The sequence below is a fragment of the Coregonus lavaretus genome, assembly GCF_964263955.1.
Source record: "Coregonus lavaretus genome assembly, chromosome: 12".
Classification (NCBI taxonomy): domain Eukaryota; kingdom Metazoa; phylum Chordata; class Actinopteri; order Salmoniformes; family Salmonidae; genus Coregonus; species Coregonus lavaretus.
This window is the reverse complement of record NC_139999.1, coordinates 50,104,045-50,129,436: the sequence shown is the minus strand read 5'-3', so window position 1 is coordinate 50,129,436 and position 25,392 is coordinate 50,104,045. Positions and strand designations below refer to the sequence as shown.

At 41.9% G+C, this 25,392-nt stretch overlaps 2 protein-coding genes across 4 annotated transcripts in view; both read right to left on the bottom strand.

The window, feature by feature from the left end:
* The window catches only part of LOC311137964 (vitamin D3 receptor B-like), a 98,603-nt gene extending 97,365 nt beyond the window's left edge, over positions 1-1,238 (bottom strand). The window contains exons 1-2 of one of the 3 annotated variants that reach the window (XR_014613999.1): positions 1,137-1,221; positions 467-549 (exon numbers count right to left, since the gene is read on the bottom strand). Coding sequence is in view for 2 of the 3 variants with exons in the window: in XM_084172598.1 (XP_084028724.1) it covers positions 467-549; positions 1,137-1,147 (94 nt within the window). In the remaining variant the exon portion in view is untranslated. Of the gene's footprint in view, positions 1-466; positions 550-800 lie in introns of all 3 variants that reach the window. The other 2 variants (XM_084172599.1, XM_084172598.1) reach the window with 2 other exon arrangements.
* Positions 1,239-2,739: 1,501 nt separating this feature from the next.
* LOC311138875 (E3 ubiquitin-protein ligase TRIM35-like) lies at positions 2,740-19,910 on the bottom strand (the record flags this gene model as incomplete). The annotated part of the gene is made up of 8 exons (XM_084173669.1): positions 2,740-2,884; positions 13,674-13,699; positions 15,722-15,915; positions 16,079-16,206; positions 16,317-16,339; positions 16,784-17,014; positions 17,152-17,247; positions 19,788-19,910. 8 exons carry the CDS (start codon positions 19,908-19,910, stop codon positions 2,740-2,742), a joined length of 966 nt encoding a protein of 321 aa, XP_084029795.1.
* Between the last annotated feature and the right edge of the window lie 5,482 nt (positions 19,911-25,392).

The following is a 25,392-nucleotide window of genomic DNA, read 5'->3' as shown; positions in this document are numbered from 1 at the left end:
TCAAAGTTCTCTCCACCTGTGTGCACCTATGTTGTAAACTTTCATTCATAGGCTAGGCTGTAGCAACCTCATGATGAGTATAGGGAAAATTGGAGTATCATGTAGCAGCTGAAACCTATGATGTTACAATGAACTGGGTGAATGGAATATGAATGACAGTCATTCAATATGCTGTAATAGAAATAAGGCCCTGCTCACGAGAAGAAGAAAAAATCCTCCTCCCTCATCTTAAACTGCACCGACCACCACTGACATATATATACACATATTACAATTGCTTGGAAAACTGGGTGGGCAAAATTCAGCCCGCCATTTGGGGAACCCTGCTGTAGAGTACTAGCCTATCTATACATTTAGACAGATAACACATATTTGGAAATGTCCAGCTGAGATTAAATGCATGCATTTTATACAGATGTAGTATGGCTATGAATGCATGGATTTAAAGCAGATCAAATTAATTTACCTGAGATTTTGGCATGCCCTTGTTTGTAGATGGGGGATAAAGACTTGGCAACTCTCTTCTTAACCATAAAGATATCTTTAATCCTGAAAAAATAAGAAATTGGCATCATCAATTCAGACCTTGTTCCAGACAGTTTGGATGTTTGAATAACACACTTTTCATCTATTCTCTGTAAAGAAAGGAATGACAATTATTTGAGCAACATGCGTGCAATGGTTCGATTGTAAAGATTATTTTGGTAAACTGACAGCCTTGTAACGCTGCGTTTGTTTTGAGCTTGAGCCGCAGAATAGTTTCAGCTTTCACATTCCTTCTCTGGATGTGAGTTTCATACATGCGTACAACTTTTTCCAAGACTAAATTGCCCTTAATCCGTTTGTCGTCGTCAATCTCTTGAAAAGAAATGTCTTTCCATGTTGACTTGTAGTATGAGATACTGTGTAATAACTGCGTTTTACAAATATCCGCATGTGATAGACTCGAAACGTCAAAACTATCACGCCCAAGGTTCTAAATGTTGGCTGGCGAGCTGATACTGATTGCTACCGTGGCTAGATGGCTGGTTAACCCTAAATTGCTGTATCAAGTTTAGGCGATATATCAACTATATTCAGACCGAACGCGACTTCAATGAACGAATACGGCTAGGAATACTGGTTACGATATTTACCTTGTTCGCATGCTCTACAAAAGGCGAATTCTATAGAATAGCTATGATAGACGAGAAATCCCCTGGCCAGACCCTAAATAGATGGCCATTACTTTTTGGTATGCCCCGCCCCCGCACTTCCACAAAATGGGATATTTTCCCCAAGCCTCTCCAATAACCAATCAAAGGTGCAATCTGCGTGTATCCCGTGTATCCCGTGTTTTGGTTGGTGACATCTTACACCAGCCCTGCTTTGCTTGGTCAAATCCAATGCTCGTAACGTGTGTGAGCGACTCCCCTTCCCCCAAACAAAGGGGTGTGTCATGACGTCAGAGGTAACGAAGAGGTAAACAACTTTGACCGCGTGAGGTTTAAAGCAACATTGTTTCATCGCAAGCACTGACACAGTGCTACAATAACATTGTAACAATATGATAATAGATGCGCTGAAAATGAAATTATATCATTATATACCACAAGTCTTTGCTACGCACTCTCCTTTGTTATGTGGCCACACAGGTGGCAGCGTTGTAATAAATTATCGAGTTACAGACAGGCTTTGAATTAAACATTGTAGCGACATATTCGCCGATGGGGGAATGGTCTCGTAGTTTGTATTATTATTATTATTTTAATCTTCCTTAGCATTGTGCGTATGCGGAAGCGTGTGTGTGTGAGTGAGAGAGAAATAAATAATAGGAGAGAGTGAGAGAGAGGAGTCTGCGGTGTGCTGCGGATGGCGTGTCAGCTGCCTGAAGTAGCACAAACATGCTTTGTTGCTATGATTGTTATGTAATGTACTTGTGGATCAAACTATAGAGTACCATGATACTCCTTTATTTTCAGACACAGCCTGGGATACCCACTGAAGTATGGTTAGTGAGGTTAGCTACAAACATTCAAATTCAACATTGGTTCTGAGGATGCTTTATGCAAAAATCCAGCAATATTTTACATAGGTGGTTTCAGTTCGGTTCACATGCATTTGCATGATCTATTGAAGGATTAGTGCATATTGTATGTTTTGTCAGTGACATACACGTTGTGTTGGAATTCATGCAGGATTGGGGGATGGGGGTTCGGGTGAAGGGCAGGGGTGTGTCGACAGTGTAAACATAGTACATGCGACAGAAATGATGGAGAGAGGGGCTCCATCCCGGCCCATACATCCCCTTCCAATCTAAACTCATAGTCCCTACAAAGTCACGGGAACGGCAGGGAATGGAATAGGGGGGTGCATATTTAATTAGGAATGTTGAAAATGTTGCCTTTCAATTAAACGTAATTACATGTATTAAACGCCTGGTCAATGTCCCAATAGTAATACATTGAAGCTTTATTTCATGGCCTAATCAAACTGGTTTAATCTTTCTATTTTGGGGGCTATTTTATTTACCTATTCACATATTCTGTCAAATAAGCTAGTGCGTCTTCCTATTGTGTGTTTATAAATGCAATTCAATTTATCCAATTTATTTTAAGATGTATATTTCTAAAAATACGCAAATGCACTATGCTTGAAGCCAGTGGTAGGGTTTTTTCCTCCAAAGAGAACAAAATGCAGCGATATCTCCTTTCAAATCTACTCGTACCATGTTGTGTTTATCAAGCGTATATTGCAGTCTCATCCCCTCTCCACTTTTCCTTGGATCGATCCAGCCATCAGCACAAGGTTAGCACGATGCTGGGGGCCGCGCTCTGTCCCCTCCTCTTCCTCTCCCCCTTGCTGTTTCGGCACCACTGACTGAAGGTTCCACTTCCACCATTTTCTGCAACATAACACATTCCATTAGATTCCACGGCTTCAGCCGCACATCTGTGTGGTTTAAGTGACGGGACATCACGTCAATTCAAATCATACAATGGAATAACTATATCCATATATAGAATTTACCATATGCCACGTGCAAATGCCACCTAAATGCCAACCTGTACAAGTAGGCACTGTGTCTAGGCTTACCTATGAATGCATCATTTTTTACCTCATACAAAACCCTAGAAATACTGCATCTGGCATTGAGTGAGTGTGTTGATATATTGGGTTTTTTCTCATAACTAAGTGTGAGTGTTACGTTTAGAAGCCTTGGCCATGTGTAGTGGAGAGTTGATCCTTGTCCTGAGGCTTGGGTCGCCTTCAAACTGGCACCGGCTCGGGATCAAGCTGTTCTGTTAACAAGGATTTATTTGGCTCCATGACACCTCTGTCAGATCCATTTTCCGGCACGGCCATTTTGTGTCCTCAAATGCTCAGTCGATCACCCAGTAGCAAGGCTGGACGGTTTTCTTCTTATTTTAAAGCCCATTTAGGGGCTGATGCTGGAAAGTAACATAGGCACATTTTAGTAAGTAATTTTAATCTAGGGACTGAAAAATGAGTGTAAAAGCTTGATGGTGTAATGCATCTTATTATTCAATGTGTCAATGTTTTAATTGCATCTGTCCCTATTCAAATACATGTTGTAAATAAATACAGTAATAGGCCTATGGAGGTCATAATGTAACATAGTAATATAGAGTTATTCGTTAATATAGGACATGGCGAGTATGAGAATATAGGGCTCTGTGATGTGTTGAGTCTCGTCTCTATAGGTTTACCAATCATACAGAATTGTAAAGCTACAGTACAACCTCGGTCTTGAATTGAATGTTGTCAAACTAAATAATAATATAATAATAATAATAATTCTCAGAAGAGGGGAATAATTATTACATTGATGAACTGTATGAATTAAAGATCTCTATCCTCCTCAGCACGAACATGTATATGTATTCATTGATCTGTCAACACTTCCAAAAAAGATTAGCACATTACTAGGTATCTCTCTAGGGTAATATCATTATGATATATGGATATCTTTCTGGGGAAAATATTTAACATGTGACATAGTGTATCGTCACGTGTTCTCTAGTTTCATAGCAGAATGGTAAACACATACTCTGTGTAGAAAACATTAGGAACACCTGCTCTTTCCATGACAAAGACTGGACAGGTTTATCCAGGTGAAAGCTATGATCCCTTATTGATGTCACTTCTTAAGTCCACTTCAATCAGTGTAGATGAAGGGGAGGAGATAGGTTAAAGAATACTTTTTAAGCCTTGAGACAATTGAGAGGGTGAATGGGCAAGACAAAATATTTAAGTACTTTTGAACGGGGTACGGTAGTAGGTGCCAGGTGCACCGGTTTGAGTGTGTCAAGAACTGCAATGCTGCTGGGTTTTTCACGCTCAAGAGTTTCCCATGTGTATTAAGAATGGTCCACCACCCAAAGGACATCCAGCCAACTGAACAGAAATATAAACGCAACATGCAACCATTTCATTGATTTTACAGTTCATATGAAGAAATCAGTCAATTTAAATACATTCATTAGGCCCTAATCTATGGATTTCACATGACTGGGAGTACAGATATGCATCTGTTGGTCACAGATACCTTTAAAAAATGGCACTCACAATGGGCCTCAGGATCTCGTCACGGTATTTTTGTGCATTCAAATTGCCATCGATAAAATGCAATTGTGTTTGTTGTCCATAGCTCATGCCTGCCCATACCATAACCCCACTGCCACTATGGGGCACTCTGTTCACAACGTTGACATCAGCAAATCGCTCGCCCACACAAGGCCATACACATGGTCTGCGGTTGTGAGGCCGGTTGGATGTACTGCCAAAGTCTCTAAAACGACATTATGGTAGAGAAATGAACATTCAGTTCTCTGGCAACAGCTCTGGTGGACATTCCTGCAGTCACCATGCCAATTGCACACTCCATCACAACTTGAGACATCTGTGGCATTGTGTTGTGTGACAAAACTGCACATTTTAGAGTGACCTTTTATTGTCCCCAGCACATCATTACTTTAAGACATGATGGTCAGTCAATCCGGAAAATTTCAAAAACGTTGAAAGTTTCTTCAAGTGCAGTCCCAAAAACCATCAAGCGCTATGATGAAACTGGCTCTCATGAGGACCGCCACAGGAAAGGAAGACCCAGAGTTACCTCTGCTGCAGATGATAAGTTCATTAGAGTTACCAGCCTCAGAAATTGCAGCCCAAATAAATGCTTCACAGAGTTCAAGTAACAGACACATCTCAACATCAACAGTTCAGAGGAGACTGCATGAATCAGGCCTTCATGGTCGAATTGCTGCAAAGAAACCACTACTAAAGGACACCAATAATAAGAAGAGACTTGCTTGAGCCAAGAAACACGAGCAATGTCCTTTGGTCTGATGAGTCCAAATTTAGGTTCCAACCGCCGTATCTTTGTGAGATGCGGTGTGGGTGAACGGATGATCTCTGCATGTGTGGTTCCCACCATGAAGCATGGAGGAGGAGGTGTGATGATGTGGGGGTGCTTTGTTGGTGACACTGTCAGTGATTTATTTAGAATTCAAGGCACACTAAACCAGCATGGCTACCACAGCATTCTGCAGCAATATGCCATCCCATCTGGTTTGCGCTTAGTGGGACTATCATTTGCTTTTCAACAGGACAATGACCCAACACACCTCCAGGCTGTGTAAGGGCTATTTGACCAAGAAGGAGAGTGATGGAGTGCTCCATCAGATGACCTGACCTCCACAATCACCTGACCTCAACCCAATTGAGATGGTTTGGGATGAGTTGGACCGCAGAGTGAAGGAAAAGCAGCCAACAAGTGCTCAGCATATGTGGGAACTCCTTCAAGACTGTTGGAAAAGCATTCCAGATGAAACTGGTTGAGAGAATGCCAAGAGTGTACAAAGCTGTAATCAAGGAAAATGGTGGCTACTTTGAAAAATCCAAAATCTAAAATATATTTTGATTTGTTTAACACTTTTTTGGTTGCTACATGATTCCATATGTGTTATTTCATAGTTTGATGTCTTCACTATTTTTCTACAATGTAGAAAATAGTAAAAATAAAGAAAAACCCTTGAATGAGTAGGTGTGTCCAAACTTTTGACTGGTACTGGGTGTATGTATGTATATATATATATATATATATATATATATATATATATATATATATACACACATACTAGGAAACCTTGAGGTCCCCAAAAAAACACAGCCAGTTGGGGAACCCTGACATATAGACTTCATAGAAAGGCATAGTCTTCCCTTTCAACATAAAAACGAATTAACACAGCCACAGTATAAACCTCCTTTATTGTGTTGCATGTGTTAAGTGAACTTGGGTGTGAACTTGGGAGTGAAGACACTTCAACCGCAGATGGAGATAGGAAGGATTTATCTGTAGCATAATAATATTTGCGTTAACTCCTTACATCGGACTTGAACTTGAGTTTAGAGTGAAACCAGGGAGACATCTATTTTGTCGTAACCTGGCACTTTCTTTTACCAAACTGTGGCAATATTATTATATATATTTACATTTAGCTGTTGAATTAATAATGATTCGTAATATGCAGTGGTGTAAAGTACTTAAGTACAAATACTTCAAAGTACTACTTAAGTAGTTTTTTGGGTTATCTGTACTTTACTTTACTATTTATATTTTGGACAACTTTTACTTTTACTTCGCTACATTCCTAAAGAAATGAATGTACTTTTTACCCCATACATTTTCCCTGACACCCAAAAGTACTACATTTTGAATGGTTTGCAGGAAAGGAAAATGGTCCAATTCACGCACTTATCCCTGGTCATCCCTACTGCCTCTGATCTGGCGGACTCACTAAACACACATCTTTGTTTGTAAATTATGTCTGAGTGTTGGATTGTGCCCCTGGCTATCCGTAAATAAATAAACTAACAAGAAAATGGTGCCGTCTGGTTTGTTTAATATAAGGAATTTTAAATTATTTATACTTCTACTTTCACATTTTAACAAGTACGTTTACTTTTGATACTTAAGTATATTTAAAACCCCAATACTTTTAGAAAGCAGTATTTTACTGGGTGACTTTTACTTGAGTAATTTTTTATTAATGTATCTTTACTTTTACTTTTACTGTATAACAATTAAGTACTTTTTCCACCACTGGTAATATGATACAATTAGTAGGCCTACTACCCATTTTCATATTAGAAAGACGGACCCTTATTTCTTGTAATATAATAATATGCCATTTAGCAGACACTTTTATCCAAAGCGACTTACAGTCATGTGTGCATACATTTTTACGTATGGGTGGTCCCGGGGATCGAACCCACTACCCTGGCGTTACACGTGCCATGCTCTACCAATTGAGCTACAGAGGACTTGTCTTATGCAGAGGACTTGTCTTATGCAATTGTTTGCACTTAACCAATCCTTAACATTGTTGAGATTCTTCAACTTGGAGAGTGTATATCTTTGTATATTGACCACATGATAGAAAACCATTAGTAGGTTAAGCATTGATTACTGCTGTGCTATTGGCTCTGACCCCTGGCCTGTGACTCTCTATCTCCCTCTACAGGCTGTATCTACATAATCTACCTACAACACAGCATTTCTGAAGAAACATTGTATGCTTGCAACAGTTATGTTTTACTATCGAGAGAACATTAAATCATGGGGTTGTCATAGTGGGTTAGGATTGTAGGTTGATGTAATGCTTTGGTAAGATACATTACCGTATACTGCTGTTCCATTGATAGGCCAAACAAAAAAATATATACATTATTTGCACTAATCGTGGAATAAGGAATAGCAGTTACATTATGGTTGTGTATTTTCATGTAAATGGTCAGCAAGACAGGAGAATAAACGGAATATTCCGCTAAAACTGGACAAGGTGGCAAATCTTGTACTACCAACAATTTTAGCATGAAGTTCAAATAAATAAAATCTCTTAAATATCCCTAACTTGTTTTCAAACAATATATGGTCGATTTAACTTTGTAGTAAGAGACGTTATCCGCTCTTTGCGCTGTTCTTTTATAGAGGCCATGGCAAGATCTTTAGAGGCGTTCACAGAAATGAGAAAAGCTGGGAAAGACTGTCTCAGTTAAAGGTTCTGTGAATGTGTGTAGGTGTGTGTCATTAATAGGGTCAGAGAATGACAGCTTTCCTCTGTCCCAGATAATCTGTGGTGTCTGTCTGGCTTTGGTGGGGATTTTTTGCTGAGTATTCAGAATAAGCTCCATTATAATATAGACATGAATCCACTGGGTATGAGTTAAAGCCCTCAGAGCCCAGAACCATTCTGGGTTGTCAGGAAGCTGTTATGTCCCATGCCCAAGTCTCACACTGGTCAGATCCTCAGACAAGATGAGAGATGGGTGGCCAGTCTTGGGGTCCAGAGCAGTAGCGGTGCGTGGGTAAAATCACTGGGGAAGCCAAGCCAATAAAAAAGAAAAATGAATAAATTCAACCACACCTTTGTTTCATCACAAAACCGGAGAGCAACCTATGTCCAGTGAAGTCCACAAAGCATATTGCATGTAACAAACAGTTACATGTCCTACAGCATGGTCAAGCAAGTTAATGTTTCCGACATTTTCGGACTACTAAACAACTATTGATTTAGAACCACAGAGAGTTACCGCAAGTCGCAAAAAAACAGGAGCTGCCTCCACTATTCCAGCACCATTTCAACTTCAACATCATCAAATCACCTATGCTTAGTCTAATACGATGACAACTAAAAGATACCAAAAACGATTTAGTCCAATCAATGTAAGCTAAATATGATGTGGCTGTCCATGGTTCTGATTTGAATGTGTGTGTGTGTGCGTGCGTTAAAGTAGAAAAACCATGTTGACTCACCCTACTTGCAGAGAAACGCCAATATCATCCTCCTCTCTTTCATGTTGATGAAGTGGTCTATCACTCTGTCATACAGTACAGGCTTTTATTTTTTGTTGTCCCAGGCTACCTGGCTAAAATGCTTGCTCGCTAGCGTAACTTCCTTTCATGGGTAACGTTAGCCAGTTAACATTAGCCTTCTACATTTTACATTGACATCATTTAGCTACATATTAAACTTGCATCCTCTCAGCCAGGGGCACAATGTATGAATTTATGTTTGGATCAGAATCGCCGTTATAATCATTGGCCAGTACAGAGAATTAAGTAAAAACACAAGTCCAAATCCCTGTCGCCATCCATGGCTAATTTAGAAAAGGGCCAATTGACTTGTTCAAAAGTATTTTGGAATTGAACAAGTCAGTAAAATCAAACGCGGTGGCGATGTTGACAAACACGGAAGGTCCAGAGAGATGTTCTGGATCCATTCCTTAGATACTTTAGTCCCCAGAGGTCTTAATCTACAGAAGGACTATAGTATTTTTTTGTGAAGGGCCCCATCCCTTTGTTGGCCCAGTGACAACCCCCCCATTTGTACTTCTTGTTCACACATGGAGGGAGCTTACTAGCTCACCAACTTTGTCCAAACCAGTTGTTACCCAATACCCAACATATTCAACATGTATTATATAGTAGTGGTTGTATATCAATTAAACCTACTGTAGTTGAAAAAAGCTTGTCCAGTTTTCCAATTGTTGTTTATTAGTTTCACTCCTGTATTTCATCACTAGGTGGAGACATTGACCACAGCACACCACACCCTGAATACTAACCTGTACGATCTACCACACTGTCTCTCATTAGCACCACCAGCTGAAGAGAGTTTTCTCCCCAATTGTCTTCCCCGTGCTCTATATCCCTCAAACTCAACTCTGGACCTCGAAGCCAGTTCCACTGCATTTTTTCCATTGTTGCTCTCTAATCAGGGACTGATTTAGACCTGGGACACCAGGTGGGTGCAATTAATTATCAGGGAGAACAGAAAACCAGCAGGCTCCGGACCTCGTAGTGTAAGAGTTGAATACCCCTGCGCCTTTCTGAACTTCTCTATTCCCTTTGTGATTATTCTGAAGAAGGCCATTGAAGGCCGAAACGTCAATCTTTTAAACTTGTCTAATAAAACTACGTATTTTTAGTGGTGAGCGAGCGTTGCACCTTTTCCTGTCCAATGATGTCTACACATTTTTAGGTTGCACCTCTACTCAAGTTGGTTGAGCACCTTCAATTTCTTTATAAATGTTGAAAGAGTCAGGTGATGGCAGCGGATGAATGGCACGACAATGGGCCTCAGGATCTCCTCACGGAATCTCTGTGCGTTCAAATTACCATCAATAAAATGCAATTGTGTTCATTGTCCGTAGCTTATGCCTGTCCATACTATAACCCAGGGTTTCCCAAACTCGGTCCTCGGGACCCCATGGGGTGCACTACACAGTTAATTCAAATAATCAACTAATCATCAAGTGTTTGAATCAGCTGTGTAGTGTTAGGGCAAAAACCAAAACGTACACTCCTTGGTGTCCCAAGGACCGAGTTTGCGAAATGTTGCCATAACCCCACCGCCACCATGGGGCACTCTGTTCACAATAATGACATCAGCAAACCGCTCGCCCACACGACGCCATACATGCTGTCTGCCAACTGCCCGGTACAGTTGAAACCGGGATTCATCCGTGAAGAGCACACTTCTCCAGCGTGCCAGTGGCCATCGAAGGTGAGCCCGCTGAAGTCGGTTACGACATCGTACTGCAGTCAGGTCAAGACCCTGGTGAGGACGATGAGCGCGCAGATGAGCTTCATTGAGACGGTTTCTGACAGTTTGTGCAGAAATTCTTCGGTTGTGCAAACCCACAGTTTCATCAGCTGTCCAGGTGGCTGGTCTCAGACAGTCCCACAGGTGAAGAAGCTGGAGGTGGAGGTCCTGGGCTGGTGTGGTTGTGAGGCTGGTTGGACGTACTGCCAAATTCTCTAAAGCGACGTTGGAGGCGGCTTATGGTAGAGAAATGAACATTCAATTCTCTGGCAACAGCTCTGGTGGCATTCCAATTGCATGCTCCCTCAAAACGTAAGACATCTGTGGCATTGTGTTGTGTGACAAAACGGCACATTTTAGAGTGGCCTTTTATTGTCCCCAGCACAAGGTGCACCTGTGTAATGATCATGCTGTTTAATCAGCTTCTTGATATGCCACACCTGTCAGGTGGATGGATTATCTTGGCAAAGGTGAAATGCTCACTAACAGGGATGTAAACAAATTTGTTCACAACATTTTAGAGAAATATGCCTTTTGTCCGAATGGAAAATGAATGGGATCTTTTATTTCATGTCATGAAACATTGGACCAAGACTTTATATGTTGTGTTTATAGTTTTTGTTCAGTGCATTTGTTCCCCCTGGAAAAATAGTTACTTTCCACAAAGCATTGTTAAAAGTATAGTTATCCCAGGTCTGCATCCGTGCAAACATTTTTTAAATAATAATTTAAGTAACGAGTTGATTTTGGCTTTGGCCTTGACATTTTGAAAATTGCACAGTTGCTCCTATCACTCACATAGATGTTTAGCTAGCGGTGGCTAAAGTTATTACACTATATATAAAAAAGTATGTGGACACCCCTTCAAATTAATGGATTCGGCTATTTCAGCCACACCCATTGCTGACAGGTGTATAAAAGCGAGCACACAGCCATGCAATCTCCATAGAAAACATTGGCAGTAGAATCGCCTTACTGAATAGCTCAGTGACTTTCAACGTGGCACCATTATAGGATGCCACCTTTCAAACAAGTCAGTTCGTCAAATTTCTGCCCTGCTAGAGCTTCCCCGGTCAACTATAAGTGCTGCTATTGTGAAGTGGAAAGCTCAGCCACGAAGGGGTAGGCCACACAAGCTCACAGAATGGGACCGCCAAGTGTTGAAGCGCGTAAAGATCATCTGTCTTCGGTTGCAACACTCACTACAGAGCAACATCAGCGCAGGAACTGTTTGTCGGGAGCTTCATGAAATGGTTTTCCATGGCTGAACAGCCGCACACAAGCCTAAGATCACCATGCGCAATATCAAGCATCGGCTGGAGTGGTGTAAAGCTTGCCGCCATTGAACTCTGGAGCAGTGGAAAAGCGTTCTGTGGAGTCATGAATCACGCTTCACCATCTGGCAGTCCGATGAACTTATCTGGGTTTGGCGGATGCCAGGAGAACGCTACCTGCACGAATGCATAGCGCCAACTGTAAAGTTTGGTAGAGGAGGAATAATGGTCTGGGGCTGTTTTGCATGGTTCGGGCTAGGCCCCTTAGTTCCAGTGAAGGGAAATCTTAACGCTACAGCATACAATGACATTCTAGGCGATTCTGTGCTTCCAATTTTGTGGCAACAGTTTGGGGAAGGCCCTTTCAAGTTTCAGCATGACAATGCCCCCATGCACAAAGTGAGGTCCATACAGAAATGGTTTCTCGGGATCAGTGTGGAAGACTTTGACTGGCCTGCACAGAGCCCTGACCTCAACTCTATCGAACACCTTTGGGATGAATTGGAACGCCGACTGCGAGCCGAGCCAGTGGTGTAAAGTACTTAAGTAAAAATACTTGAAAGTACTACTTAAGTAGTTTTTTAGGGTATCTCCACTTTACTTTACTAATTATGTTTTTACTTTTACTTCACTACATTCCTAAAGAAAATTGTATACTTTTTACTCCATCAATTTTCCCTGTGACCCAAAAGTACTCGTTACATTTTGAATGCTTAGCAGGGCAGGAAAATGGTCTAATTCACACACTTTTCAAGAGAACATCCCTGGTCATCCCTACTGCCTCTGATCTGGCGGACTCACTAAACACATGCTTTGTTTGTATATGATGTCTGAGTGTTGGAGCGTGCCCCTGGCCATCCGTAAATTTAAAAAACAAGAAAATGGTGCCGTCTGGTTTGCTTAATATAAGGAATTTGAAATTGTTCATACTTTTACTTTTGATACTTAAGTATATTTTAGCTATTACATTTACTTTTGATACTTAAGTATATTTAAAACCATATACTTTCAGACTTTTACTGCAGTAGGATTTTACTGGGTGACTTTCACTTTTACTTGAATCATGCCCATGATTTTGGAATGAGATGTTCGACGAGCAGGTGTCCACATACTTTTGGTAATGTAGTGTAAATTATACTAACCCACTGGGGACATACGTCAGTTCAACGCCTAGTTTTGATTTACCTTTGGTTGTCAACTAACGTGAATTCAGCGTGAAATCACCATGTCTTTGGATTGAGGTTAAAAGTTGGGTGAAAAAAAGACAAAATGCCCTTAAATTGATGACTTCTTGCAGATCCAATCAGTTTTCCACGTTGATTCAACATCATCATAGCTGTTTAAAGAAAACTGAGCCATGGATTACAGTTTCTCCTGGACCATATACTACGCTCAGGGTGAGGAACCATCTAACATCATGTTGTAAAATTCTGAACTTCCCCTTTAATGTTTTGTAATTTAACTGTACCCAATGAAACATTGAGGTATGTTTATGCACTTGTTTTTCGATTTTTTTTGTAAATGAATGTATTATCTTAGGTTAGTTAATTAACGTGTTCATTGTAACATAACAATCATACTCACTGTATTGAGCAAACACAATTTTCCTGCATCTTCCCACAGAATCAGGTTGTCAAGATGCTTGGCCACATGGATCAGTGCTCCTGAAACGCTCTCTGGATCCGGCAATGTGCACTGGGCTCTGGAAGAATATTCAGGAGTCGGTTCAAATGTGGGGTTGGGTTAAAAACCAGGGATAAGAGACAGAGACAAGCGGCAGATCACTTACCTTGCTTTCACTGTGGCCTTATAGTTCTGTGGAAAAACAAAGACCAAATGAGTAATACATCCTCATAATACATGAGATTAAATCAGTTCATCAATAAATGTATCTCAAATAATGTCTTCTTTGCACAGAACTGTTGGTTCTTACCTGCAAGAATGGGATACCTTCTGCTTTAAGCTCCTCTACGGCTCTGATTGTGTCTGAAGGGAGCAGTATACTTCAGCCTTGTTTAGTCAGGTGTGCTTTCAAATCTCAGTATTGATGCAGTTTTATCTTGCTCTTCGGAGTTGCAATCTTGTAGTCATAGAAAATGTTAGAATAACTTTGATTCCTATATCGTATCCAATGTCGAACACAGCAGGTAAATTACACCTATAGCTGATACAAGCTGAATGCTACAGTGTGAGGGACTTTACCCAGGACAGAATTCACTGTTATAAAAAGTTAGTTACTTGTATTTTATGTCTTGATGACTTATCCATGGCCATATACAAACACACCAGAGGTGTAAATGAAAAAAGGAAATCACTTTGGGACCCTACAATGCAAAATCCTTGAATTGCCAATGTATTTTTTTTCTCATAAATCCCAGCTTTAACAAATCCATTCATACTGACCACATAAAAAAGAAGCACAGTTTGTGGGCCTAGTTAGGTGGCAAAAATTATTGATTAAAAAAAATTATTGATTTAATGAATATTCCTCTTTGGTTGAGCACTATAGTAATTATTGGTGACTCTGGCCTGACCCTGACCCTGGGCCTTGACTCTCTAGCCCTCTGCAGGCTGTAACCACCACACTTGGATAAACTAGAAAAGCATACATTTCTGAAGAAACTTTATGTGCTTGCTCCAGCTGTCGAAAAGTATGCTATACTAGTTTGAGAATATTAAATAATGGGAGTGGGTTAGGCTAGTGGGTAGGTGTAATGTTATGGTAATACAGTATCAACTTTAACTGTGTTATTCCACTCTTACAGACAAAACAAACAAAAATTGCATGTATTCGCTTTAATCATGGAATAGGGAATGACAGTTACAGTATGGCTTTGTATTTCCATGCAATTGATCATATACTTAAGCCAATAAGAGCTAATGATTAACAAATCAAACTTATCTAATACAAAGAAGAAACAGGATTATACTCGACTTAACTTCGACTAGGTGTCAGTTTTCTACTCTCTTGTGCTTTATCAACAGTTTGAGCATTAAGTTCAAATCAATCAAGTCTTAATAATATCTTAACTTGTTTTCAAACAGTAGATGCTTGATTTAAAAGGTGCAACGTGCAGAAATCGCTCTGCCATTTCCTGGTTGCTAAAATTCTAATAGCTCGCCTAATTTCAGTTTATGTGACAAAACAAGCAATAGAGAGAATCATTGTACCATTTAAACCGCTGTGAAATATATTTTCATAACCAAAAATGTTGTATTTCCAGCTGTGTGAAGCTGGTGTACAAGACCAAAAGTAAAAGATGCAAAAACTATACTTCAGAACGGGAAGCATAGAAATAGCGCACATAGAACAGCTCTACCGCTTCTTAGACTTGCTTTCAATGAAAATTACATATCTATGACTCACCTTTCTATGTGAATTTGGTCGGGTCGCCCTAAAGGTTACATATTGCAGCTTTAAAGTTGTGATAAGGGAAATTATAACTTCCTTATCAGCTCTAACTGTGCTGTTCCTAGACAAGAGGCCTTATCAGCTCTAACTATGTTGTTCCACTGTTACAGAGGCCATGACAAGATCTTCAGAGGCTGGCATTTACAGCGATTACCAAGGCAGGGAAAGACTCTCTCATTGAAAGTGTGTGTGAATGTGTGTAGGTGTGAGTTACTAAAAGGGTCATGGAATGACAGCTTTCCTCTGTCCCAGTCCAGCTGCACTCGGATCCTCTGCGGTCTCAGGCCCAACGTGAAGGGAATGGTTGAATTTGGTAGGGAATATGCCCTGTATTCCCCTGCTTTATAATTTAGACCCCAGAGTCCACTGCGCATTCCTCCCTTCCTCGGGACAGTCTCTGTAACCACACCCAGGGTCCAGCCTACACTGTCCCCAACCTCAACATCCCAGATGTGTGTCCCTGAGTTAAAGCCCTCAGAGCCCAGGACCATTCTATTGTTATCAAACCTCTCTGGGTTGTCAGGATGCTTCTGCGTCCCATCACCAAGTCTCACAGTGGTCAGATCATCAGACAAGATGAGAGATGGGTGGGCAGTCTTGGGGTCCAGAGTCACAGCAGCTAAACAGAGAGAACAGAGATTCTATAGGAGGTTTTCAAACAGAAAATGTTGGGCTTAGGCCAGGGCCAAGCAACGTTTCACACTTGCATCAAGTAGCATTATGTATTAACTATGGTTAGTAACTGAACATCTTGTCAATTGCAACAATACAATTATACTCACTGTAGTGAGCAAACACTTGAACAATGTCCTGCATCTTCCCACAAAATCTGTGCAGGTTGTCAAGGTGCTTAGCCACATGGATCAGTGTTCCTGAAACCCTCTTTGGATCCGGCAGTGTGCACTGGGCTCTGGAAGAATATTCAGGAGTCAGTTCAACTGTGGGGTTGGGTTAAGAATAACCTTGGCACCCTAGGTTAGGAAACACAGAGAAGAGAGAGCGAAGAGGCAGATCACTTACCTTTTCACTGTGACCTTGTAGTTCTGCAGAATAATAAAATACCAAATTAATAATAAAGGATGATAACACATGACATGTAATCCAGCCTGGCCTCAGAGCCAATACGTATGATATGTTACAAATGATTGGGTTACTTAAAACAGACACGAAAGTAGCATTTTATCTGATTAGCACCTATTGCTAACTACAACCATAGCGTTTTACAACTATGATGCATTTTATCTAACCCTCACCCCCTAACCCTTACAACTAACTTTAGCAACAAATGCTAAAGCAACAGTGACTGTTGTTTAAGACGTATGATACTGTATCATACGAATTGGAAGGATGTAACAAATAATACGTATTGGAGGGACCCCAAAATAACGTGCCAAATCCTACATGTGGGTGTGAGATGACGTGAAATCAGTTCATCAATAAACGTATCTCAAATAATTTCTGCTTATTATTGAGTTATTGTTTTTTACCTGAAGGAATGTGACGTCTTCTGCTTTCAGCTCCTCCTCTACTGCTTTGATTGTGTCTGAAAGTGATGATAACCCTCCAATCATCTCCTCAATCTTCTTCTTCATCATCTGACTCTTCTGCTCCTCTTCTTCCTTCAGAGTAGCTAATCTGGCTACCTCGTCCTCTCGAAGCAACTGGTGAAGCTTCTCAAACTCCTCCTTAATCTGCCTTTCTGTGTCCTCTGCTTGTAGCTGCAGACAGTGAGAGGAATATGTGAAATATTATTATTACCACAGCAATTCTCACAATCAATCCACAAATGCACAAAGGCATTCAGGTACAGTTCAACTGCACTGTAGCATTAGACAACAGAAGTCCACATTCTCACCTTAATATGGGTTGCTGTTTGATGGCAGGTTAGTTTCACCCTATGGAAGATCTCAAACTTCTTCTGTAAGGGCTTCAATGAAGTCTTGAGTTCCTCCTGGAATTGAAAATTGACACTGCATTGAAGAGAGTCAACCTGCTTTTATTACTTTGTATGAATCAGATTACTGATTATTAGTGTGTAGTTACTTTCAACGGCATAAAACGTGTCATAAGAACCTAGAACAAACATGAAATATACACCTACAGGAGTGGGGAATGAAACACTCACCAATTCTACCATACAAACATGCTGTCCATAAGGACACCAGAGTTTGTAGGTATAATGGAAATTAAGCACTAACATTGCTTTTTCTGCTGGTGTAAAATGTCAGCAAAATTATGTTGTGGTAATGTTATTATAAGACCTCTACCTTAAAATCCTGTGCAGCTTCATCCATGGGACAGAACTTGTGGTTTGCATGTTTTTTAGAGGTTTGACACACAAAACACACTGGCTGTTTATCATTCAGACAGAAGAGTTTGAGTTTTTCGTGGTGCAGACTGCATAGCCCTTCAGATCCTGCTGAATCTCTCTGACTCTTCCCCTCTGAGAAGGCCTCACACAGTTTCTTTAAAATTAGGTTACAATGAGGTTCTTCCGTTGAGGATATTCTACTGCAAACTGGACATTCCAGAGATTCCTTTTGTTTCCAGAATTTTTTGAGACAGACTTTACAAAAGCTGTGGCTACATGACAGGATTACAGGATCCTGGAAGATGTCACTGCACACTGGACAGAAGAAATCCTCTTCTTGGAGAGAATGTTTGGAAGCCATTTTCTTTAAGAAATCCCTGTCACGATCTTCTGTAATGACTTCTGAAGGGAGCAGTATACTTCAGTTTTGTTTAGTCAGATGTGCTTTCAAAATCTCAGGATGCAGTTTGCTCCTGCTCTTCGGAGTTGCTTTCTTGTAGTTGTAGAAAGTTGTCCTATATCGTATCCTATGTCGAACACAGCAGGTAAATTACACCTGTAGCTGATACAAGCTGAATACTACAGTGTGAGGGACTTTACCCAGGACAGAGTTATAAAAAGCCAGTCTCATACACAAACACACACAAAGGTGTGTTATCAATTTCCGTATTAGCCAGTCAGCTGATCCTCTGTCCTCTGCAACTCCTTATTTACACAAGAGCCAAAGTTTTTTTCTCCTCATAAATCCCAGCTTTAACAAATCCATTCATACTGACCACATAAAAAATAAGCACAGTTTGTGGGCCTAGTTAGGTGCCAACAATTATTTTTTTAATGGATATTCCTCTTTGGTTGAGCACTATAGTAATTATTGGTGACTCTGGCCTGACCCTGACCCTGGGCCTTGACTCTCTATCTCCCTCTGCAGGCTGTAACCACTTACCTACAACACCAGGTCAAACTGGAAAACGTTGCCCCCTATAGCGGAAAATAATGCCGCCTATAGTGAGATTGATTGTCTATTCGAACAATTTTAAAGTAAATGCTACAGCCCACCTTTAGTGGAAAAAAAAAAAACGCGCTGCTCATGCGAGCGGTTTCATTTAGAAAGGGGAGAAAACTAATATGACTATTGTGCCTTTGGCTACTGGACAATGAAATAAAGTTGAATCCCAACAGAACATGAGAGAAATTCTGGTTTCAATGGCATATGAGGAAGTGTTTATAAAATAAATATGGTCGGATTTTTCCTAGGCTACTTTGAAACAAGGTAAGACTTCGCTCATAAAATGACAAAAAACATCCAGGTTTTTTATTTATTTATGGTTAAATGCTGCCTGCCTCTGCTCAGATTGCAAGGTGGGTGATGTTAATGTTAATTATCCTACATTATATTTGTCAAACATGACTGGCGTTTTACCTATATATGTAATAAAAAGTCTGGCTACATTTTCTATCACCTCCCTTATGTCAGCGTCGGTGTGGTATGGACATGAAAGGCTGTAGCTAATACGCATAGTCTATCACTTACACTTTGACATGGAGGCTAATTATTTATGTACATTTACTTCGCTTGTGTTTTTCTTAACAGAATAGCTAGTGTTTTTTGGTTTTCTAATCAATTTAATTGGCTATTTTGGTTAATGGCCTTGGTGCCCTGGCAGATGGCCTTGGTGCCCTAGCAGATTGGGCATCTCTTGAAGGCCAAATGGTCGTGCCCTTAAAATCAGGAAATTCCAGGGCTGCCCGGAACATATCCCAGTCTGTACTAGCAAAACAGTCTTGGAGCTTCACGTCTGCTTCATCGGACCACTTCCGTACTGAGAGCGTCACTGGTACCTCCTGTTTTAGCTTTTGTTTGTAATCAGGAAGTAGGAGGATAGAGTCTTGGTCTGATTTGCCGGAGGGAGGGCGAGGGAGGACCTTGTATGTTTTTCTGTGGGTAGAATAAAAGTGGTCCAGAGTTTTGGTGCCCCTTGTGGCGCATGGAGACATGTTGGTAGACGTTAGGTAGAACGGATCTTAGTCTTCCCACACCTCTGGTTGTGCGGTTTCTTGTTTGTTTACGGCCCCATACAATTTGTTGAGTGACAGGTGGTGTTGGCTTGTGGTGGGATGTAGACAGCAGTGATAATTACGGATGAGAACTACCTTGGTAGATAAAAAGGTCTACAGCTTACCATGAGGTATTCTATGTCAGGTGAGCAAAAGCTTGATATTTCCTTCTCACTGGAAGTAGCGCACCAGTTGTTGTTTCCAAAGAGGCACACCCCTCCCCCTTTGGACTTGTCCGAAGCCGCCATCCGATCGTGATGCTGCATGGAGAAACCACTGAGTTGTATATCCATAGATTCAGTCAGCTAAGACTCTGTAAAGCATAGAATATTGCAGCTTTCAAGTCTCTTTGTTAGGAGACTCCCGAACAAAGCTCATCCATCTTATTCTCAAGTGACTGGACATTTGTCAATAGAACGGAGGGGAGTGCCAGTCAATTTTCTCTCCGTCACCAGGATGCCAGCCCGTCTTCTGCATCTACGACTATGGCGCGCTTAGGTATCCCAAACAATGGGGTAGGATCCGGTGTAAGTTTGTACTTCAGTAAGATCACAGGATGGACCACCGCCAGGTAGCGCTCCACACAGATACAGGACTGGAATACGGGTCAGTGTAGATGAGACGGGAAGAAAACGTAGTCATGTATCGAAGAACATGTCCCAGGACATATTGGTCCAGATAGTACAAGGCCGCTCAGAGACAGTAGAGGATTTCAGACACGGACAGGTTGAGAGCGGAGAAGTCCTGAGGCCACCAGACCTTCCCCTCCGGTCACTATTAGCCACAGGAAATATACATTGTTTGGGACACTTAGAATGATGTTGGCTACTGCAGGCACAAGGTAGAGCAAAGTGATTTCTGCAAAAGCAGGATCCAAAGGGACGGGTGAAAGCAGTAGTGAAGTTATTTGCAGTGGAAGTATTAATTTCCTTGATACCGTATGTCAGTGGTTTCAGTGGATTTGATATGTCGGTGGTTTCAAAGAGACAAAATAAAAATAATAGTCAGGAACTTCCGTTGTAGAGGGAGCAGTTTGGGTACCGGATAACCAAAACCTAAAAATAAAATGTTTAGTTCATTTCCCAAAGTTACTGCATCAGACTGGAATTTACATCAACCCTTCATACCATACAAAAGAGACCATAATGTTTGAAATCCAAAAATTTGAATTTTCTCAAATACAAAGTTTTCAGTCTAAAAGAACACTTCATTACATCTGTGATGGTTGCTAACAATTGTTACAATTGTCTAACTTATAAAAAGCCATACCTTGGTTGAAGGAGTTCGGTTTGCATTCATGGGGTGGATGTTGTGTGTGAGTCTGAAGAATCAGTGCTTGATAAATCTAAACCTCTGCAAAATGTGTTTACGGAACAAACAAACACAGCCCATCATCTGGAGCACGGTATGCAAATGTAGAGGAAAATCAGCACTCATTGTTCCATCCCCGGTTAAAGGGAGCGGATTATTTTGATCTTGGAAGGAACACGACAGTGTATAGGAGTGCATCACGAATAAGACGGCTTATTTTAACATTGAAAGAGGAGACAACATGGCTGTTCCCAGAGATCTCTCCATCTTCCCGCTCAAAGGGTAGCAGTATTATTACACAGGCCATCCACCAACGAGGACCGTCAATTAAGATGTTATTAACCAATAAGGAGGATGCATTATGTGATGCACCTTTAAACAGTGCATGCACCTTTAAACAGATGCAACGTGTGCATAAAAACAGTTTGCTGTCTATTCTGTCATTCAGAACACTCATGACCACTCTCATCAGTCCATTATGACATTTTACATTCTGTACACACTCAGGTTGTACATTGTCTAGCTCAGGACTCTCCAACCCTGTTCCTGGAGAGCTACCATCCTGTAGGTTTTCGCTCCAACCCTAATCTAGCGCACCTGATTCTAATAATTAGCTGACTGTATACAAAGGTGTTTAGCAGACAACTTTTTTCTGCTCACTGCATAGTCAGTTGCGTGAAAAAGGCTTGATTTATATCTCTTGCGATGCAATGCAACTGAGTTGCAGGCAATTTTTTGGGAGTGACATTTTTTTACATTTTACATTTTAGTCATTTAGCAGACGCTCTTATCCAGAGCGACTTACAGGAGCAATTAGGGTTAAGTGCCTTGCTCAAGGGCACATTTACGTCATTTAGCAGACGCTCTAGTCCAGAGCGACTCACAAATTGATGCATTCACCCTATAGCCAGTGGGATAACCACTTTACAATATTTTTTTTTTTTATTTGTTTATTATTATTTAAAAAAAATTAAAAATTTTTTTTTGGGGGGGGGGGGTAGAAGGATTACTTTATCCTATCCCAGGTATTCCTTAAAGAGGTGGGGTTTCAAATGTCTCCGGAAGGTGGTGAGCGACTCCGCTGTGTGTGGGGGGGGGGGTAGAAGGATTACTTTATCCTATCCCAGGTATTCCTTAAAGAGGTGGGGTTTCAAATGTCTCCGGAAGGTGGTGAGCGACTCCGCTGTGTGTGTGGGGGGGGGGTAGAAGGATTGCTTTATCCTATCCCAGGTATTCCTTAAAGAGGTGGGGTTTCAAATGTCTCCGGAAGGTGGTGAGTGACTCCGCTGTCCTGGCGTCGTGAGGGAGCTTGTTCCACCATTGGGGTGCCAGAGCAGCGAACAGTTTTGACTGGGCTGAGCGGGAACTATGCTTCCGCAGAGGAAGGGGAGCCAGCAGGCCAGAGGTGGATGAACGCAATGCCCTCGTTTGGGTGTAGGGACTGATCAGAGCCCGAAGGTACAGAGGTGCCGTTCCCCTCGCTGCTCCAAAGGCAAGCACCATGGTCTTGTAACGGATGCGAGCTTCAACTGGAAGCCAGTGGAGTGTGCGGAGGAGGGGGGTGACGTGAGAGAACTTGGGAAGGTTGAACACCAGACGGGCTGCGGCATTCTGGATGAGTTGTAGGGGTTTAATGGCACATGCAGGGAGCCCAGCCAACAGCGAGTTGCAGTAATCCAGACGGGAGATGACAAGTGCCTGGATTAGGACCTGTGCCGCTTCCTGTGTAAGGCAGGGTCGTACTCTCCGAATGTTGTAGAGCATGAACCTGCAGGATCGGGTCACCGCCTTGATGTTGGCGGAGAACGACAGGGTGTTGTCCAGGGTCACGCCAAGGCTCTTCGCACTCTGGGAGGAGGACACAACGGAGTTGTCAACCGTGATGGCGAGATCATGGAACGGGCAGTCCTTCCCCGGGAGGAAGAGCAGCTCCGTCTTGCCAGGGTTCAGCTTGAGGTGGTGATCCGTCATCCATACTGATATGTCTGCCAGACATGCAGAGATGCGATTCGCCACCTGGTTATCAGAAGGGGGAAAGGAGAAGATTAGTTGTGTATCGTCAGCGTAGCAATGATAGGAGAGGCCGTGTGAGGATATGACAGAGCCAAGTGACTTGGTGTATAGGGAGAAAAGGAGAGGGCCTAGAACTGAGCCCTGGGGGACACCAGTGGTGAGAGCACGTGGTGCGGAGACAGCTTCTCGCCACGCCACTTGGTAGGAGCGACCGGTCAGGTAGGACGCAATCCAGGAGTGAGCCGCGCCGGAGATGCCCAGCTCGGAGAGGGTGGAGAGGAGGATCTGATGGTTCACAGTATCAAAGGCAGCAGACAGGTCTAGAAGGACAAGAGCAGAGGAGAGAGAGTTAGCTTTAGCAGTGCGGAGAGTCTCCGTGACACAGAGAAGAGCAGTCTCAGTTGAATGACCAGTCCTGAAACCTGATTGGTTTGGATCAAGAAGGTCATTCTGAGAGAGATAGCAAGAGAGTTGGCTAAAGACGGCACGCTCAATGGTTTTGGAAAGAAAAGAAAGAAGGGATACTGGTCTGTAGTTGTTGACATCAGTGGGGTCGAGTGTTGGTTTTTTGAGAAGGGGAGCAACTCTCGCTCTCTTGAAGACGGAAGGGACATGGCCAGCGGTCAAGGATGAGTTGATCAGCGAGGTGAGGTAGGGGAGAAGGTCACCGGAGATGGTCTGGAGAAGGGAGGAGGGGATGGGGTCAAGCGGGCAGGTTGTTGGGCGGCCTGCAGTCACAAGTCGCAGGATTTTATCTGGAGAGAGAGGGGAGAAAGAAGTCAAAGCATAGGGTAGGGCAGTGTGAGCAGGACCAGCAGTGTCATTAGACTTAACAAACGAGGATCGGATGTCGTCAACCTTCTTTTCAAAGTGGTTGACGAAGTCATCCACAGAGAGAGAGGAGGGGGGGGGGGGGGGGGGGGGAGGATTCAGGAGGGAGGAAAATGTGGCAAAGAGCTTCCTAGGGTTAGAGGCAGATGCTTGGAATTTAGAGTGGTAGAAGGTGGCCTTAGCAGCAGAAACAGATGAAGAAAATGTAGAGAGGAGGGAGTGAAAAGATGCCAGGTCGGCAGGGAGTTTAGTTTTCTTCCATTTCCGCTCCGCTGAAGCAACCCAGATGCAAGGAGCAACCCAGATGCAACTTTGTTGCAAGCAACTGAAACTGCATCCAGATTGTTTCGTGTGACATCATCTTAAGGGCTGCTTCAATGTAGTCTTGAGTTCCTCCACAGACTTAAATTTGAGGAAAGTCTCTCTATTCCTGCTTTTATTACTTTTGATATTTATATTGCAGTAAAATGTATATGTTTCAGCAAAATGTGGTTGTAGTCATAGATTTATTACCGGTATGTCTTACAAGAGTGGGCTTTGCTTCTACCTTATAATCCTGTGCAGCTTCATCTATGGGACAGAACTTGTGGTTTGCTTGTTTTTGGTAAAAAGTTTGACACAACTCACAGGCTGTTTATCATTCGGGCAGTACAGTTTGAGATTTTCTCTGTGTAGAATGCAGAGCACCTCAGACCCTGCTGAAGCTCTCTGACTCCTCTCCTGTGAGAAAGCCTCACACAGGTTCTTTAAAATCAGATTACAAGGAGGTTGTCCTGTTGAAGACGTTCTCCTACAACTGTCCAGAATTCATTGAGACAGGCTTTACAGAAGCTATGGCTACACGACAGGAAGACAGGATCCATGAAGATGTCACAGCACACAGGACAGGATAAATCATTTTCTTGGAGAGAATGTTTGGACGACAAAATAATCCCTGTCACGGTCTTCTGTAAAGGCTACTTGAGTTTACTTTAGTCAGATGTGCTTTCAAATCTCATCATTGATGCCGTTTACTCCTGCTCTTCGGAGTTGATTTCATGTAGTCGTATAAAGTTGGAGTACGTTTGAGTCCTGTATCGTATTTTATGTCGAACATAGCAGGTAGATTACACCTGTAGCTGATACAAGATTAATGTTACAGTGTGAGCCTTTGGACTTTACCCAGGACAGTTGTCACATTAGTCACAGTCACATGAATTGTTAAGTATTTTACAGTGCATTCGGAAAGTATTCAGACCCCTTGACTTTTTCCACATTTTGTTACGTTACAGCCTTATTTTAAAATTGATTAAATCGTTTTCCCCCCCTCATCAATCTACACATAATACCCCATAATGACAAAGCAAAAACAGGTTTTTGCAAATTTATAATTTCAAAAAAAACTGAAACATCACGTTTACATAAGTATTCAGACCCTTTACTCAGTACTTTGTTGAATCACTTTTGGCAGCGATTACAGCCTTGAGTCTTCTTGGGTATGACACTACAAGCTTGGCACACCTGTATTTGGGGAGTTTCTCCCATTCTTCTCTGCAGATCCTCTCAAGCTCTGTCAGGTTGGATGGGGAGTGTCGC